General features: G+C 47.7%; 1 protein-coding gene across 1 annotated transcript in view; it reads right to left on the bottom strand.

Annotated features, from left to right (window-relative positions):
• Positions 1–18,231, bottom strand: part of GALNT2 (polypeptide N-acetylgalactosaminyltransferase 2) — a 192,070-nt gene that overhangs the window by 74,852 nt on the left and 98,987 nt on the right. Inside the window, exon 2 of the mRNA XM_027046941.2 lies at positions 17,374–17,467. Coding sequence (XP_026902742.1) covers positions 17,374–17,467 — 94 coding nt within the window. The remainder of the gene's footprint in view (positions 1–17,373; positions 17,468–18,231) is intronic.

Raw genomic sequence — 18,231 nt, 5'->3', positions numbered from 1 at the left:
ACCCATGCTGTCACATCTTATGGCTGGAAGATTCTATTTCTTTTCTTGAGAGAGAGAGAGAGAACACTCGAGTGGGAGAGATGGGCAGAGAGATAGAGAGAGAGAGAATCCCAAGGAGATTCCACACTAAGTGGGGAGCCTGATGTGGGGCTCGGTCTCATGACCCTGGGAATCACGACCTGAGCAGAAATCAAGAGTCAGAGGCTTAACCAAGCGAGCCACCCATGGGCCCCATGAAAACTCTCTTTTAAGGGGCATCTCAGCCTTTTGTTCCTGCTAACATTTGCAGTCCTGGGGAACTACTCAGTTCGTAAGACAGCCATTCTATTTTGGGCAAACTCACTGTAAGGAAGTTCTTAATTCTGGAGAAAACATTCACTGCCTTCTGTTTTCCGGAAGCTGGGTGCAACGGGCCAGTACGGAGAAGATGCCAAGCCTGGGTGCATGAGCACACATAAAGGAATGTAGCCTCTGTCCTCGAGCTGTATATGTCATTAGTGGGAAAGGTATGCCAACAAGTGGTGTGGACAAGGAGTCTATAATCCAGGGACAGGGGCTCAGAAAAGTCCCCAGAGAAGGGGCATTTGGGCTGGGTCTGGAGGCACGAGCAGAAGCCTGACGCACGGAAGGGCTGTGTGGGAAGACGCGACAGGATGGAGGGAAGGATGTGTGAAGACAGGGGTGACAGGAGAGGAGAAGGCCAGTCCGTGCCCAGCCCCGAGGCTCACCCCTGGCTCGACTGCTCAAACTATAAGTCCACATTCTGGGGAGCACAGAAGTTTCGAGCGGGTGAGGGCCGATCAAGTTTGCACTCCAGGAATACGATTCTGGCCGCAGGAACAAGGATGGACGCTCAGAGGGGGAACCTCCAAGGTACAGACGTAGATGATCCCCCCAAATCACCTGCCCCCTCAACTCCCTGCTCAGGAAGACCCTGCCTGCACCCGAGGATGAGTCCCGGGTCCCCACAAGCACATCTTTTCTCCTCGAAGCCCAGCCCTCGTGGACCCTGAACCTGTGAGGGTCTCGGCTCACCCAGCGCAAGGTAGGGCTGCTTCTCAACATGGCCACCACCTCCCAGAGGCCCTCCCGTGTGTCCGCAGCTGTGGCCTCGTCCTAGTCCATGCCTCTTCCCTCTTCCTCACACATCACTCCATTCCAGCCACAGCTTTTCCACAGACCTGCTCACAGAGGGCCTTGAAAGTGCTCCCTAACCCTCCAATAATTTAACTCTGAATTCTGCCGAGGACGGGGCCCAAGTCCACCCCTGAAAACAGAGATGACCACGTATGCCCCGTCCTCCCCCCAGGAATTGCAGACAGCCGTGGGTCCTCGCACACCTCTTCACCCAGATGAGCCCACAATATCCTCCTAACCGCATGGGTGCCCTTTTCCGTGTGAATATCAGTGTCTATAGAAAGGCGATGGAAACTGAATGGAAACTGACGAGCTCTGCACTCTCTCCTTGATGCCCTGGCTCTGAGCACAGAGGGTGGGTGGAGTGGGGGCTGGCCCTACCCTCCGGCCCATTCCCCAGCCCCAGTGCACCTTGCACCCGCTCTCTTCGCTGCCTGGTTTCTTTGCTCTTTTTTCTCTCCGCTTCTAGGCAGGGGCCTCAAATCTGCCACACGGTGCATGTTGAATAGCGCCAAGCAGTATCCCGCAAATCCCTTCTACGGCCTGGCCATCCCCCGAAGCCTCGGCTTGTCCTGTCGCCCCTCTCACGGATCTGCGGTGCAGCTGGAAACCTGGCCCTCCTCTGCTGCCCGCCTGCCTGCCAGATCCGGTCTCTGCTGGGAGCAGAGGCCAGTCCAGGGAAGGGCCGGCTACTTCCCACCGCCCCCCATTCCCCGCACCCTCGGGTTGACCTCTGAGGCCTGCCAGTGTGGGCTAGCTGAAGGGCACGGTCCCCTTCTTGCCTTCTAGCACAAGAAACAGTGTCTGGAGACGGGGGAGAGTGAGGCCTGGGGCAACCGCCTGCTGGGACAAGAGCCCGGGCCTGAAGGGAAAAGATCAGACCCTCAAGAGTCTCGGCTCGAGGGCCCCATGGGGAAGGGGTCCCTAGGGTTGGCAGTGAGAAGACACTTCCAGCCACCTGTATGTGCTGGTCCATGCCTCAGACACGTACGTGCCCGCTCTGTGCCAGCCGTTACCACAGCGCTCCCCTGGCCACACACACCTCAGCCCCAACGATTTCTTTCATTTTCTGTTCCCGTCCTTTTTTTTAATTTTTAAAAATGTTTATTAATTTTTGAGAGGCAGAGAGAGACAGAGCATGAGCAGCGGAGTGGCAGAGAGAGAGGGAGACAGAATCCGAAGCAGGCGCCAGGCTCTGAGCTGTCAGCACAGAGCCCGACGCGGGGTTCGAACTCACAGAAGGTGAGATCATGACCTGAGCCAAAGTCGGACGCTCAACTGACTGAGCCACCCAGGCGCCCCTGTTTCCATCTTTGACTCATGTGTTACACCTGCCCACTCACATTCTTCTGTTACACCTGCCTCCTTCACAGGACAAGCTTTGCAGCCTGAAGTTTCTTGAATCCAGAGTTTCTTCTCTCCCTCCTAATCCCCCCCCAGCAGCCTCCTGAGCTACTTCTCAAAGCTTTTCCCAATCTTTTTCTTCCTAGTTGAGGATTAGCAGTCCACCCGCCATACACACATGCCCCAATCCCATCCACACGGGAGGACAGCAGGGCACCCCGCGGGCAGAGAGACCAGCTGGTCCTCATGACCCTGCATGGTCCACGGGGCCCAGACGGAGGCTGGAGGCAGGACAGGTGCTGAGGTCCATAGGGGGGAGCCCCCTGCTCTGTGGCCTGAGGTCGGGGCCCATTCCAGCTGGTGCGGGGGTCCTAAGTGCCACCCAGGACAGCATTTCCACGGGAAAGCTCATTCTCCTCTCCTAAATAACCAACCCTACAACTGATCTTTTAGAAAAGACACTTTTAAAGCCAGGGAATTGCTCGCATTTGGAGGACTTGTTCAGTTCGTTTCAGTTTAAAAGAATACATTTCCACACCACGCCATTTCTTTTTTAAAAGTTTTTCCCCTAGGCCTCATCTTTAAGGAAACAATGACCTCCATCTATGCAAATGAACTTCCAAAGGGTTAACCTCACAAAACGTGTGAAAACCCAAGTGCTGATATGTGCCCCCAGGCACCGGCCTGTGGTCCACACTCACAGGCCTACGCGGGGAAGGAAAGTGACGAAAGTGACGTGGCTGGTGTGGGTCCCACCGGGCCAGCGGATTCAGGTGGCTGGAGACTTCTGGATGCTGCGGTATCATGGCCGTTCCGCAGTGCCTCACTCAAATCCTCCCTGGGAAGGACGGCTTAAACAAACTGAACGCTAGTCTGTATAAAACAGAGCCGCTTCCTCCCGGAAAGCAGCCAAGAAGGGAAACAGAATGTATTTTACATCAAAGGACAAAGCTCTCAGATTTATTTTGACCTCCTGGTTGATCTCAAACGGAATGTAGTTTTACTATGCTTCAAAGAAAAAAACAATTCTTCCTATTTTTCCTCTAGAAGGTCATCATGCTACCAGATGAAGGAAGAGAATGGGTCAGGGCTAGGATCACAGACAAATGTGTCCATTTAAATGACAACGACACGTAAATGACACTTTATTTTCATTTGTCACTGGGTAGCTGATATGACAGGACATGGTGCTCACTCATGAGAAACGGTCTCCTGGAATAAGAAATCCTACACAACGCATTTTTAAGGATGAAGAAATAGGAAATGCAAAGATTACAAGCACTTTAATCACTTAAAGAAGACATCAGAAGAAAAAAATCAGAATCGCTACAGGGTCAATGTTCTTAATTTATTTAAACAATTTATTTAAAATTTATCTAAATTTATTTAAAATTTATTTAAAATTATTTGGTGCCATCAAAATAACTAAAAAACCACACGGGGACACAGTTCTGCTTTGCATTACGACGTCTACACCTGGTCTGGAATCCAGGTATCTTCGTGGATTCCTTTTCCAAATTTGAAATAGGAACTCTTCATTCTCCCTCTATGTGACAGTGTCTAATTATGAATAATTTGGTTTGATGTCCATGGTCTCTCCTGATCATCTCTTCCATCCCAAATATTAGTACAAGTATCAGAGTGAACAGAACCGAAGCTGATACACGGGTGGCAAAGTCTCTTCACCAAGACCCCTGTCCTCTAAGGGGTGCCCAGGCAGCTCAGTCAGTTAAGTGTCTGACCCTTGATTTCGGCTCAGGTGATGATCTATCTCATGGTTTGCGAGCTCGAGCCCCTCGCGGCGCGTGGACAGGGCAGAGCCTGCTTGGGATTCTCTCTCTCCCTCCCTCTCTCTCTGCCCCTCCCCTGCTCATCTCTCTCTCTCTCTCTCTCTCTCTCTCTCTCTCTCAAAATAAATAAACACTTAAAAATAATAATAAAAGAGGCACCTGGGTGGCGTTAGTCAGTGAAGTGCCTGATTCGGCTCAGGTCATGATCTCATGGCTTGTGGGTGCGAGCCCCACATCGGGCTCTGTGCTGACAGCTCGGAGCCTGGAGCCTGCTTGGGATTCTCGGTCTCCCTCTCTCTCTGCCCCTCCCCTGCTCACGCTCGGTCTCTTTCAAAAATAAACATTAAAAAAATGTTTTTCAATACTAATAAAAAAAAAAAAAAAACCCTAGCATCTAGCCACCGCTTACAAGTTTCCAATGATGGGGAAATCATTGCTTCAAAAGCAGCCCGTTTCACCAGACAGCTGGAATTGTTGACATCGGCTTCCTTATACCGTAACAAAAATTGCTTGCCTGTAACTTTCACTCTCTGGGAGTCTCAAAAAAAAAAAAAAAAATTAGTCTTCAGCCTCTTTTGTATGGCTGCCTTCCAAATATTTGGACATCACGATTCCATTTTCCCCTCCTAGGCCCTTCCGTAGAAACATCCAGTTATTTTAAGTGCTCCTCATCAGATGCTGTTTCCGGCCCCCTCACTGTCTGAGTCATCATCATCTGGACCTGCTCTAACTTATGAGCGACTCGGAAAACCCTGTGCCCGGAAGGGAATGGGATACTTCAGGGGTGGCCTGTCAGCACACATGGCACTAGATGCCACCCGGATTATTCTGGATGCTCTACCTATACTTCTACCTATTCAAGCTTAAGCTCATTCTACATTATTTTTAAAGAAAAAAAATTTTTTTAACGTTTATTTATTTTTGAGACAGAGAGAGACAGAGCATGAACAGGGGAGGGTCAGAGAGAGGGAGACACAGAATCCGAAACAGGCTCCAGGCTCCGAGCTGTCAGCATAGAGCCCGATGCGGGGCTCGAACTCACGGACCGCGAGATCATGACCTGAGCCGAAGTCGGCCGCTTAACCAACTGAGCCCCCCAGGCGCCCCAAACTCATTCTACTTTAATAGCTCTATCACACTTCTGGCTGGTGACCTGATCTGTGGCCTCGCTTTTGCTTTGCTACTTGTTAGAAGGTGGGGGGGAAAGGACGTTAGAAGGTTTGTTTTCCGATGGCGGCTGAGATGCAAGGAAATCGTTCCCCCTGGAAGACCATTTGGCGATTAAGATGAAAAAAATCCTTAAATACACGCACTGCCATTGACCCTGCAGTTTCAGTTTTTGGAATTTATTTCAAGGAAGTAATTAAGGGCATCTCAAGAGTCACCTCAGAAGATGGTCGCTGGAAACCCTCTCTGTGTCCTACAACACAGGACAAGTTCAAGGAGCTTATGCTAATGGATACACTGCGGTCATTGAAAATGCTGTCGAGGGGGTACTGACGGACACGAAAAGGTGTTTGTGATGGAAAACGCCAGGAAGAAACGGGTGGAAATACAGTGTGGTGCCACATATGTAAAAATGTTGACATAACCAGCTGGTAGGGGCTGTCTGTGGCCTGTCCTGAGCCGAACCAGGAGGAAGAGGAAGGAGGGGGGTGGGAGGAGGGAGGAAGGAGGAGGGGGGAGGGGGGAGGGAGGTGGCCTCCAGGACAGACGCAGGGAGAACCCTGAGGTGCTACCGCTGGGAGAGAGGGGCATGTGTGGGGACCCTTCTCAGGTACTCCTCCAAACCCTCAGCAATGTTACTCACCTCGCAGACTTGCCTATTTTTTCCCTAAGAACTCACAGAAACTCTGAGAGGCCCAGGAGCTGACTCCGAAATTGTGTCTAGGGCTCCAGGCCTTCTGTCCCTGGGCTCGGCACAGCCGAGGGGAGGCAGACACCGGCTCACCTCAGTCAGGAGGGACACATGCCCAGAACGAGTCCAGAGGAACATTCGGTGGGAGAGTAACAGTGGTTAGTTTGGGGTGGCAGAATTATGTGTGAACAATTGTCTTATTTTTGCTTATCTGAATTAAATGTTCCACATAAGTATATTACACTTACGTATGTGATTATTTTAACATTTATTTATTTATTTTGAGAGAGAAAGACAGAGAGGGAGAGAGAGAGCATGGGGAAGGGGCACAGAGAAGGGGGGGAGAGAGAATCCCAAGCAGCCTCCGCACTGTCAGTGTGGAGTCTGATGTGGCGCTCGATCTCGTGACCGCAAGATCACCACCTGAGCTGACGGCAAGAATTGGGACGCTCAGCTAACTGAGCCACCCAGGCGCCCCATGTTGCTTGCTTTTAGGGTATCCTTCAAGGATACTCAGCCACTTACTTTCCTAACAATGACACTGGGCAGACCTCTGGCTCGGGCCCGGGTCACAGCGAGCCACAGAGTTAGCCGTCCCACGGCTGTCCCACCGTGCTACCCAGGCAATGCGGCTCACCGGGCACACGGCGCACAGAGATACAGGGGAAGCGGGTTCGGTCGTAAGAAGCGAGGAAACTCTAACACGTGCTACAACATGGATGAGCCTGGGGGACACTGCACGGAGCGAAACATGCCAGTCACCGAAGGACAACCTTCCCTGGGGTGTCTGGGGGAGTGGAGTTCAAGGAGACACATAGGAGAGCAGTGGCTACCAGGGGCCGGGGGGAGGGGGCGGTGGTGGGGAGAACGGGGGTTAGTGTTTCATGGGGACAGAGTTTCAGCTTGGAAAGGGAGAAAGTTCTGGAGACGGATGGGGGTGACGGCCGCACAACGGTGTGAACGTACGTGATGCCACTCAGCTGTGCACTTAAAGACGGCGGCCACGGCAAACGTTCCGTTATGTGTATCTCACCACGATTTTTTTAAAGAACGCGCGACGCCGGAGCCCCGTAAATCCCTCGAAAGGAGAAAAAAGGTTCAGGAGAGCACTTCTCCCGACTCTGCAGCAATGCAGGGTGAACACACAAATGGCTCATCTCCTCTTTCTTCTGGCAGGTGGGAAGTAGAAACGCTAAAACGTTTCCATTAGCATCAGCGGCAATTTGCACCGGGACTTGGGTTCCATTACGCATTTCGCCATTCCCGTGTCATTCAGCTCTGCGTAAATGCAAGCAATTGCTGTTTTGAGAAGTCAACTGTCTCGGGGAATGAGGCAGCGGCGGGCAGGGGAGGGGCGGGAGGAGACACCCGAAGGATGGGGGTCCTCCCAGACGACGCACACCGTAATCAGGACTCTCCTCTCCCTACCCGTGTCTCTCCGAGGCCTCGCCCCCTTCCACGAGGTTGTAACGAACACAAGAACGATACCAAGGCTTCAGAAAGGCAAAAACAGAATCTACTTGCCAAGGACACGTCCCCATCTGAAGGACGAGAGCCCTTCAGATGGCCCCTGTTCCTCGCTGTCCTGGATCATCGGCCATCCTGCCCACTGGTCTCATCAGCCAGACGGAGAGAGGCGGAGGGCACAAGTGGAGAGGACACAGGAGGGCATTTACTGGGAGAGACTCATTTTTCAAACCAGAGAGCTTTTTCTGTACCCAGGGGCGGGGAAGGGGGGGAAGATAAAATTCGTCTCCATCAGATAAATTTTCAAAAAACACAAAACCTGACTAACACTCTATTTGCCAGAACACTTTGAAAATCAGCACTGAAGGGTGCCTGGGGGGCTCAGCCGGTTAAATGTCCCACTTCCGCTCAGGTCATGATCTTGAGGTTTTAGAGTTTTAGCCCTGAGTCCGGCTCAGTGCTGACAGCTCGGAGCCTGGAGCCTGCTTCGGACTCTGTGTCTCCCTCTCTCTCTGCCCCTCCCCCGCTCACACTCTGTCTCTCTCTCTCTCAAAAATAAACAGACATTAAAAAAAAAAAAAAAACTTAAAAAAGAAAGAAAGAAAGAAAGAAAGAAAGAAAGAAAGAAAGAAGGAAAGAAAGAAAAGACAGTCAGCACTGAAAAGCAACTTCAGTGACCAAAAGGGAAGAAAGGGGCCCAGAACCTAAGGACCAAAGGCCTTCTGCTCCAGACCTGACATCTACAAGGAGGGCGATGGGACACGAAGACATATCCTCACCCCGTCTCCAAGATAGTACGATTGGTGGTCCTAATCTGGGGACAGAGACTGGAAGGCAACAGAAAGGTATAGTTTAAACAACAGAGTTGGGGCGCCGGGGTGGCTCAGTCAGTTAAGCGTCTGACTTCGGCTCAGGTCATGATCTCGCGGTTTGTGAGTTCGAGCCCCGCGTCGGGCTCTGTGCTGACAGCTCGGAGCCTGGAGCCTGCTTCAGATTCTGTGTCTCTCCATCTCTCAGCCCCTCCCCTGCTCATGCTCTGTGTCTCTCTGTCTCTCAGTAATAAATAAACGTGAAAAAAAATTTCTTTTTTTAAAAATAAACAACAGAATCAAGGGATCTCCCAGAAGAAAGTGTGGCCATTTTACAGACAAGGAAAATGAAGCTGTAAAATAGTCACTATCTGTCTAAGGTCAACTACCTGGTGGCAGCGCTGAGCGCCACGCCCCAGTGCCTAGCTAGGTGGACAAGTGTCCTTGTCCTCGAGCCCCGCGCTTCTCGCGGACAGCTCTCACATTCCAGTTCCTATGAGGCCACTATTTCAGAAATGGCCAGAAAAACTGGAAAGTGGACATGGGCTGGGCTATCCCAGTGCATTCGGGATGTCAAGAATCTCACAGTTCCTCCTCAACTTCTAGAAAGCAGTCGTCGTAGAAGGACATGTCCACGTGAGCATGCTGTGCTACCTCCGTGAAGCCAGCGGCCTCCCAGGAGGCAGGACTCTGCCCATGAGCATGACCACAGCCTTCTCTCCAAGGCTCCAGGAAACCGGCCCAGGGAGCAAAGAAAACAAACGACTCCTTCCTTCTTCTTCTTTTTTTTTTTTTTGAGACAGAGAGAGACAGAGCATGAACAGGGGAGGGTCAGAGGGAGACACAGAATCTGAAGCAGACTCCAGGTTCCGAGCTGTCAGCACAGAGCCCGACGCGGGGCTCGAACTCATGGACTGTGAGATCATGACCTCAGCCAAAGTCGGACGCTTAACCGACTGAGCCACCCAGGTGCGCCACGGCTCCTTCCTTCTTTAGCCAATTTGCAGGCATCTATCTGGCTTCAAGTGCCTGTGACCCAGACCAGGTGCAGTTCTACCAAGGGAAATGCAGGATTCATTGAGTCACCCTTGACCTTCGGGAGCTTCGACAGAAGGACTCCTGGCCAGCGTGACCTGAGTGAGATGGGAAGCAAACTGCTTCATAACTGCCCCCCACCCCCAGCCCCTGGCCTCTCCCGATGACAGTGGGATCCAAATAAACAGAACTGAAAGATGACGCCGACCAGATCTCTCACTCCAATTTTCACATCTCCTTCACAGACCGGGTTGCGACTCAAGAACTTGGTGAGGAAATCCTGGGTCTCTAACAGGCAAACGCTAGATCTGGGCCGTTCATAAATCCAGCTGCTGGTGCTCACGTCTGTGGTTCTGTTCCTGCACCCCGGTCACAAAGCCCTTCTAGGCTGCGCCCTGGCTCAGCGTACAGGCTTCTCTGTGCTCCTCAGGCCCCGTGAATCGACTGCTGAGCGTGGACGACTAAGCTTCCACCAGAAAATGAAGGCCAGGACCCCAGCCTCCGGGCCTCCCCTCTGCCACAGCCACTTTGCTGGTTGGCTTTATTAAAAAATCCCAGAGTCTATCGAAAAGCAGCGTGGGCTGGGACGGGAAATCGAGTTGGGAACAATAATCTGAGCTTTTGGAAGCCATGGCGGACCCAAGAGCAGGATCCCCAGAGTAGGGCCATGCAAGGCAATCTTTAGGGGTAAAGCCACAGTGGGTCTTCCCGAATCCTTCATAATATTTTATTTAAAATGTGCTTTGGAACGTATCACTAGATTCACGTGATAATAGGTGTTTAATCTGTAAGTGTCTTAATATAGACGGAGGAAGGAGAGCTATCCTCAAAATATTTTTGCTAATAGGGCGTTTGGTCAAAAAAGCGGGAGCTGTCGCGGGGGGCATCACTGCTATCTTGAATCTGGTTCCTACATCTGTCAGTGGGTTTTGTGGCCATGCTAAAAGACACCAGGCTCCTATATTTGGCTTCGTGCTGCCTCCTCCCACCCATCTGTCTACAACTGCTAGATATCCAACACCTAGAACACAGGAAGCTGGGTTTCTGAACAACCCACTTTACCCAGAGGCAAGAGCTGTGCACAGTGGTTCCCTGCCGACCACAAAATACTGGCAGCGTCCATCATTCTTGCGGAAAATGTGTTTCGCAGCCAGAGCAAAGTAACTTCTTTGTTTTTTATGTTTATTCGGTTTTTGAGAGAGACAGAGCGCAAGAGGGGGAGGGGCAAAGAGAGAGGGAGACACAGAATCCCAAGCAGGCTCCAGGCTCTGAGCTGACCGCACAGGGCCCGACGCGGGGCTCAAACCCACGCACCGCGAGATCGTGACCTGAACCAAAGTCGGATCCTTAACCGACTGAGCCACCCAGGCGCCCCAGAGCAAAATAACTTCTAAAGAAAAAACTCACGTGGACGTGGGTTTAGCGGGGAAAAAGGTTACAACTCAAAAGGTTGAAGTTCTTTGGCAAAATAAAAGGACACGGTGCCTTTAGCAAGTTATCGGTAATAACTCAAAAAAAAGGGACCGTCAGTACATTCCTGTCCAACTGTGTAACAGCTACAAACATGACAGCCAGGGTCAATACCACACTGAATTGATTTTTAACTAGAGTATGACTCTTAGTAGTAGCTGGTTTACACCCTGAAGATGGCCTCCCCCTCGCACTCCCACTCCATATAGGACTTAAAATCCACTAGAACACTTGGTTTTAACGGGAGACAACCCACAGGAAGTCTCTCATTAATCCACACAGTAGAAGCGTATCCTATTATTATAATAAAGAAATCCTTATTAGCGAAGTATTCCGTTCAGATGCTCCCCACTGCGTGGGAAATGCCTATTTTACATAGGAAGAAACCTTGGCTCAGAACTGCATGACTCATCCAGGAGTTGGGGAAGAAGGGAGGGGGCTGGCCTAATAGATACAGCTAATGTGCTCACACACGCATGCTCCCGTCTAGCGCAATTGGGACAATGGAAGGGTATAGACAAACGGTATAGACCTGCACTCCCTGGGGTGATACGTATCCAACCTTGGTTAGACCCATGAATATACAAACTCCCCGTCACCACAAAGTAAAAATTTCGTGAGCCAACTTCTGGCTTTCCAGGCCAGCGTGTGAAGAGTTGGGAAGTTATCACTCCATCCTAAGCTATCGATAACTCTTCTGCATTCCCTCAGAGAAGTGAGATCATAGAGCAAACCGCTACTCCAAAAACTGGAGACACCCAAAGGTGAATACAGAGAATCACAACTTACTGGAGGACCCATCTGTGCAGGAACCTTGTCCGGGTAACGAAATCAGAACGGTGACAGAGGAACTGCTGGAGGGAGGTCGCTGTGGACAAGCCTGAGAGCTAAAAACTCCAGGGGCATCAGTCATAGGTGGCCCCCCATACCTCTGTGAGTTTTTACCTCCAGGAGCTTAACTAGGTTTCTGGACGACAGACCCCTTCCTTCATGCTTCCGGCAGGAGAGGAAAAAGGATCATTTGGAAATATGCCAGAGCATTCTGTTCTTGGCAAGGCCTGCCCTCAACAGAAGCTATTTTACCACAGCCTAACCCCATGGAAGTTTATCAGAGCCTAACCAACCCGGAGAAAGGAAAATGCTGGACCCCAGCCTGCCCCTAGCCTTCTGCGTGGAAGAAGGGAAACACTCCTTTCTAATCAACTTTAGCTGCCCTGTCCCACCCATGTGGGAGAGAAACTGGGAAGCAATTGTGAAGGTCACAGCCCAGGGGCACAGGCTCACTAAAAGATGAAACCTAGCAAATGACTATGGAAGGCTTCCCTTGTCCCCACACCTACCTTATCACTACAGGCCTATTTACTTGAGTTCCTTTTACCCAGCACATCATACTCGGCTTTTAAGAAAAACTTACAAGGCATACTAAAAGGCAAAAAACAAAGTTTGAAGAGACAAAGCCAGCATCAAAACGGGCTTAGATATGGCAGGGATGTAGGAATTACCATACCAGGAATTTAAAACAACTACGATTCGTATGTTAAAAGCTCTAATGGAAAAAGTAGACAACATGGAAGGACAAATGAAGAACAGAGAAACAGAAGTGAAAATTCTAGTCAAGAACCATACAGAATTACTAGAGATCAAAACACTGTAACAGAAATGAAGAGTGGCTTTGATGGACTCATCCCACTAAACTGGGCACAGCTGACGGAAGACTCTCTGAGCTTGAGGATACGACAGTAGAAACTTCTGAACTGGAAAGCAGAGATTTAAAAAACAAAGAACAAAAGAACGCTGAAAGAAATCAGAATGGAGTTATCCAGGAAATGCTGGATAACTACCAAAATGTACACACATGTATAATGGGACTACCAGAACGAGAAGGAAGAGAGGCAGGAATAAAAGATTTATTTGAAGTGGTAATGACTGAGAATTTCCTCACGTTAATGTCAGATGCTGAATCACAGCTGCAGGAAGATCAGAAAATACCAAGTGGGATAAATAACAAAAAGACAGAAAACATAAAAAACCAAAAACTACACCTAGACATAGCATATTCAAACAGCAAAAGTCAACATTTTATTTTTATTTACTTGTATTTATTTATTTTTCAGGATTTTATTTTTAAGTCATCTCTGCACCCAACATGAAGCTTGAACTCACAACCCCGAGATCAAGAGCTGCATGTCCTACCAAGTGAGCCAGCCAGGTGCCCCTTTAAAAAAATCTTGAAAGAAGATGGGGAGGAAGGAAACAGAGAAACAAAGATAAGAATTCTATCCAGCTTGTCATAAACCGTGCAAGCAAGAAGAGAATGGAATGAAATACCTATAGTTTTGAGAGAAAAAAAATTGCCAACCTAGAATTCTATACTCCGTGAAAATAATCTTCCAAAGTGAAGGAGAAATAAAGACTTTCTCAGATAACAGAAATTGAAGCAATCTGTGGCCAGTAGACCTGCCTTGCAAGAAATATTAAAAGGAGCTCTTCAGAGAGAAGGAAAATGATACAGGGCAGAAACTCAAATCTCCATAAAAAAGTAAGAACATCAGAGAAGGAATAAGTGATGGTAAAATGACAACTTTAATTTTTTTTTAAGTTTATTATTTTTGAGAGAGAGAGAGCACACAGGGGAGGAGCAGAGAGAGAGAGAAAGGGAGGGAGGGAGGAAGGATCCCAAGCAGGCTCCGCGTTGTCAGCACAGAGCCCAATTCAGGAATCAAACCAACAAACTAAGATCATGACCTGAGCTGAAACCAAGAGTCGGACGCTTAACCGATGAAGCCAGCCAGGCACCCCCAACTTTAATTATTCTTATCCTCAATTGATATAACAGGTAAAGGTTTGTTCAAAATAATAATAGCAACAATTTTGCATGCTTATATTTAGGTACACACTATACATATGAAATGAATGACAGTGAGGATTCAAGGAACAGGAGGGAAGAATTCTTAATATGTTGTTATAAGATACTTACACTAACTATGAAGCAGTCTAGTGTTATTTGAAATTAGACTTGGATTAGTTCTAAATGCATATTGCAAACACTAGGCCAACCACTAAAACAATGGGAAAAAATAGGAGAGAAAAATGGAACTATGTAAAATGCTCAATGAAAGCTACAAAAGGCAGAAACAGCGTAGAAGACAAAAATAACAGAACAAGGCAAGGAATAGAAAAGGCTAACAAATATGGTACATATCAATACAACTAGAGTAATAACCACCTTAAATAGCAATGGTCTAATACACCAATTAAAAGACAGAGTCAGAGAAGATCAGTAAACAAGACCCAACTAGCTGTATGTTGTCCTCAACAAATCTACTTCCAAAACAGAAAGCACTGAGCCTACATGGGTTTACTGATGAAGTCTACCAAACACTTAAGGAAGAAATCATTACTAATTCTCTACAATCTCCTTCAAAAGATAGAAGCAAAGTTAATACTTCCTAACTCATTCTATGGAGCCAACATTACCCTAATAACAAAACCAAAGACATCACAAGAAAATGGCAAACCAATATCTCTTATGAATGTAGATGCAAAAATCTTCAACAAAATATTAGCAAATTGAATCCAAAACCATGACAAAGTAGGATTGATCTTAGGTATGCAAGACTGGTTCAACATGTGAAAGCCGATTAATGTAATCCATTTGACAAAATCCAATACTCCTTCATGATAAAAACTCTATTCTAGGAATAGAGGGGAAACTTCTTCAGCTTGATAAAGAACATCTACAAAAAACTTAGAGCTAACTTCATACTTAGTGGTAGGAAACTAGAAGCTTTCCTGCTAAGATCAGAAATATGGCAAGGAAGGACACCTGGGTGACTTGGTTAGTTAAGCATCCACTCTTGATTTCGGCCCAGGTCACAATCCCAGGGTTGTGGGATCGAGCCCTTTGTTGGGCTCTGTGCTGAGTGTGGCATCGGCTTGCAACTCTCCCTCTCTCTACCTGCCCCACCCCCTGCCACCCCTCTCCCCTGCTCATGCTCGCTCTCCAAGATAAGAAATAATATGGCAAGGATGTTTACCACTTTTCAACATCATACTAGAAGTCCTAGCTAATGCTAGGAAACAAAAGGTACGCTATAGATTAAGAAGGAAGATGTTTGCAAATGATATGACTGTCTATGTAGAAAATCTGAAAGCACTGAAACCTCCTGGGACTAATAAGTAATTACTGCAAGGATGCAGGATACACGGTTAATATACAACAACCAACTGCTTTCTTATATACGAACAATGAACAAGTGGAATTTGAAATTAAAAAAACAATACCATTTACATTAGCACCCCCAAATGTAAATACTTTGATAGAAATTTAACAAGATAGGCATAAAATTTGTATGAGGAAAACTGTAACACTGACAATGAAAATAAAGAAAGAACTAAATAAATGGAGACAGTCCACGTTCATGAGTAGTAAGACTCAATACTGTCAAGATGTCAATTCTTACAGCCTGATCTATAAATTCAACACAAACAAATGAACATCCCAGCAAATTATTTTCTGAGCATCAACCGATTCTCAAGTTTATACAAAAGGCAAAAAAACCCAAAAAACACAAAAAACAGAATAGCCAACACAATATTGAAGATGAAGTACGAAGTTGGGAGGACTGACATCACCCAAATTCAAGAACTACTATAAAGTTAAAGTAATCAAGACAATGTGGTATTTGACAAAGGAGCAAAGGCAATACAATGGGGCAAAGGTAGCTTTCTAACAAACGGGGCTGGAACATCAGGACATCCACATGCAACCCATCAACCAGCCCATCTAGACACAGATCTTCCACTCTTCTCAAAAGTAAACTCAAAATGGATCAAAGACCTGATTATAAAGCCAAACTATAAAACTCCTGAAACAAAATGTAGGAAAAAAATCTAGGTGATTTTGGCAATGACTTTTCAGATATAACGTCAAAGGCATGATCCGTGAAAGGACTGATAAAGCTCAATCTCATTAAAATTAAAATATCTGCTTTGGGAAAGACATTGTCCAAAGAACAAGAAGACGAGCCAAAGCCTGAGAGAAAGAATTTACAAACGACATATCTGATGGGGGATGGTTATCCAAAATATGGAAAGAACGTTTAAAATTCGGTAAATGGGCAACCCGCTTAAAAAAAAAAAAAAATGGATGAAAGACCTGAGCAGGTACTTCCCCAAAGAAGACAAATGGAGGGTAAATAAATTTATCAAAAGAAAGTCAGTATCATATATCGTTAGGGAAATGCAGATTTAAATAACGAGATTCCACTTCCAACCTATTAAAACAGCCCAAATCAAAAACACTGACCGTACCAGACGCTGCTGAGGAAGCGGGGCAAAAGGAACTCTCATTCATTGCTGGTGGGAATGCAAAATGGTACAGCCACTTCGGAAGACAACTCGGTAGTTTCTCGCAAAACCACACGTACTCTTACTACGTGATCCAGCCGTCTTATTCCGTGGTCTGCACCCAAATGAACGGAAAACTTACACGTACACACAAACCCGCCCAGAGATGTTTACGGCAGCTTTAGTCACAGCTGCCAAAGCTCAGAAGCAACCAAGATGTCCTTCAGGAGGTGGATGGGTAAACTGGGGTCCACTCAGGCAACACAGTCGTATTCAGTGGTGAGAACAAATACACCATCAGGCCACGAGAAAGCACAGAGGAAGCGTCGATGCATGTTACTAAGTGAAAGAAGCCAATCTGAAAGGCAACGGGCTGTATGATTCTAACTAGATGACGTTCTGGAAAAGGCCCAACTATGGAGACAGAAAAAGGATCGGTGGTTGTCAGGGACTGGGGCGGTGGAGGGATGAATAACTGGAACACGGAGGACGTTTAGGGCAGTGAAACTATTCTGTAGGATAAAACAGGGGTGGATTCACGCCACCGTACATTTGTTCGGACCCACAGAACGTACGGCACTAAGAGTGGACCGTAACGTAAACTAGGGACTTTGGGGGATTACGACGTGCCGGCGTTGGTTCCCTGAACGTAGCAATGGACCATTCTGCAGGGACATGCTGACAGCGGGGGAGGCGCGCATGTGTAGGAGCAGGAGGCATGTATGGGAATCTCCGCACTCTGTGCACAATTTTGCCGTCAAGCCTAAAACTGCTCTAAAAAATAAAGTCTTTAAAAAAAAAAAAAAATCTGTGAACCGATATATACCATCCTGTATTTTCTATCTTATTCCTTTTTTTTTTTTTTCCCAACAAATTTTGGTCACCTCCTAAGTACACTTATTTCACCCCCCGCTAAGGAGCTTGAAGGAAGTCAGCCAAACATGACTAGAGGGCAGTGTCTCCAGCAGCCCTCTGCAATCCATGCTGTCTACTCCGCGGGCTCCACAGGCGACAGAGGGCCACACGCAACTCATTCGTGGTTTCTGAGCAAGAGGATTTCCCAGGCCCCAGCCCCCAGCTCCCAGCCCGAGGCTAGATGGGTCCCTGCAGTTACCTGGAGGGAGGGTCTCCATGCTTTGTGCTTTCTCATCCCCGTTGCTGTGATGTAGGTCTTTCTTTTTAATTGGGTCAATTTCATTCCAGTCCTCCTAAGGGGAACAAAGACACGAAATGGGTTGATCAGTTCCTCAAGCACACCTTCACTCACCAGTTCAATAAACACTTGAAGTCTTGGGACACCAGAGAGCCCTGGGGACGTAACAAGGAGGGAGAGAGAATTCCCATCCCAGAACTTCTCGGAGGGTGGAGGTGTGGGAGGGGAGAAAAGCGTGGGAATGACCTTTTCCAAGGAAGGATTTGCAACTTCTCTCTTCATTTTATATTTACACTGCATATCTCGGGGAAGGCAATACTCCGGAAAACCCAGGGCTTTGTGGATTTGTGAAGGTAGGGGAAGGGAGGTAGGGAAAGTAGATTAAATAAAATAATTCAGTAGTGGTTAAATTAAAGCCATTAAAATGATGGTAGCTCTCCAGACATCTTAGATGGTTAAGGACACCTTAGGACCAGATTTCTCCCTCTTGGGTCCCTTCGAGCCCTCCTCTGACGTTGCTAAATGATTTGTTTAATTCTGCTGAGTAACAGTGGAGGGAGGAGGAAGGACCAGCCAAGCTTCTCCTCGGGCTTCACTCTAATAGGACTGCCAATGGAACAGAGCTGTAAATTAAGGGTTTAATGTAAAACCAGAATAAGATATCAGCTCTGGCAGAACTTATTCAGCTCATCTGCACCAACAATTTACTCTAATCCATCAACATTAAATCAAACCAAAAAACATCTCCATGACCACAGAGCTAAATATATCTTTCAACCACTTGGAATCTGATTTCTCTGAATCAAGTAAGAAAGATTT

The sequence above is a fragment of the Acinonyx jubatus genome, chromosome D2, assembly GCF_027475565.1.
Source record: "Acinonyx jubatus isolate Ajub_Pintada_27869175 chromosome D2, VMU_Ajub_asm_v1.0, whole genome shotgun sequence".
Taxonomy (NCBI): Eukaryota; Metazoa; Chordata; class Mammalia; order Carnivora; family Felidae; genus Acinonyx; species Acinonyx jubatus.
The sequence above is the reverse complement of the archived record's forward strand: the minus strand, read 5'-3'. Positions and strand labels throughout refer to the sequence as shown.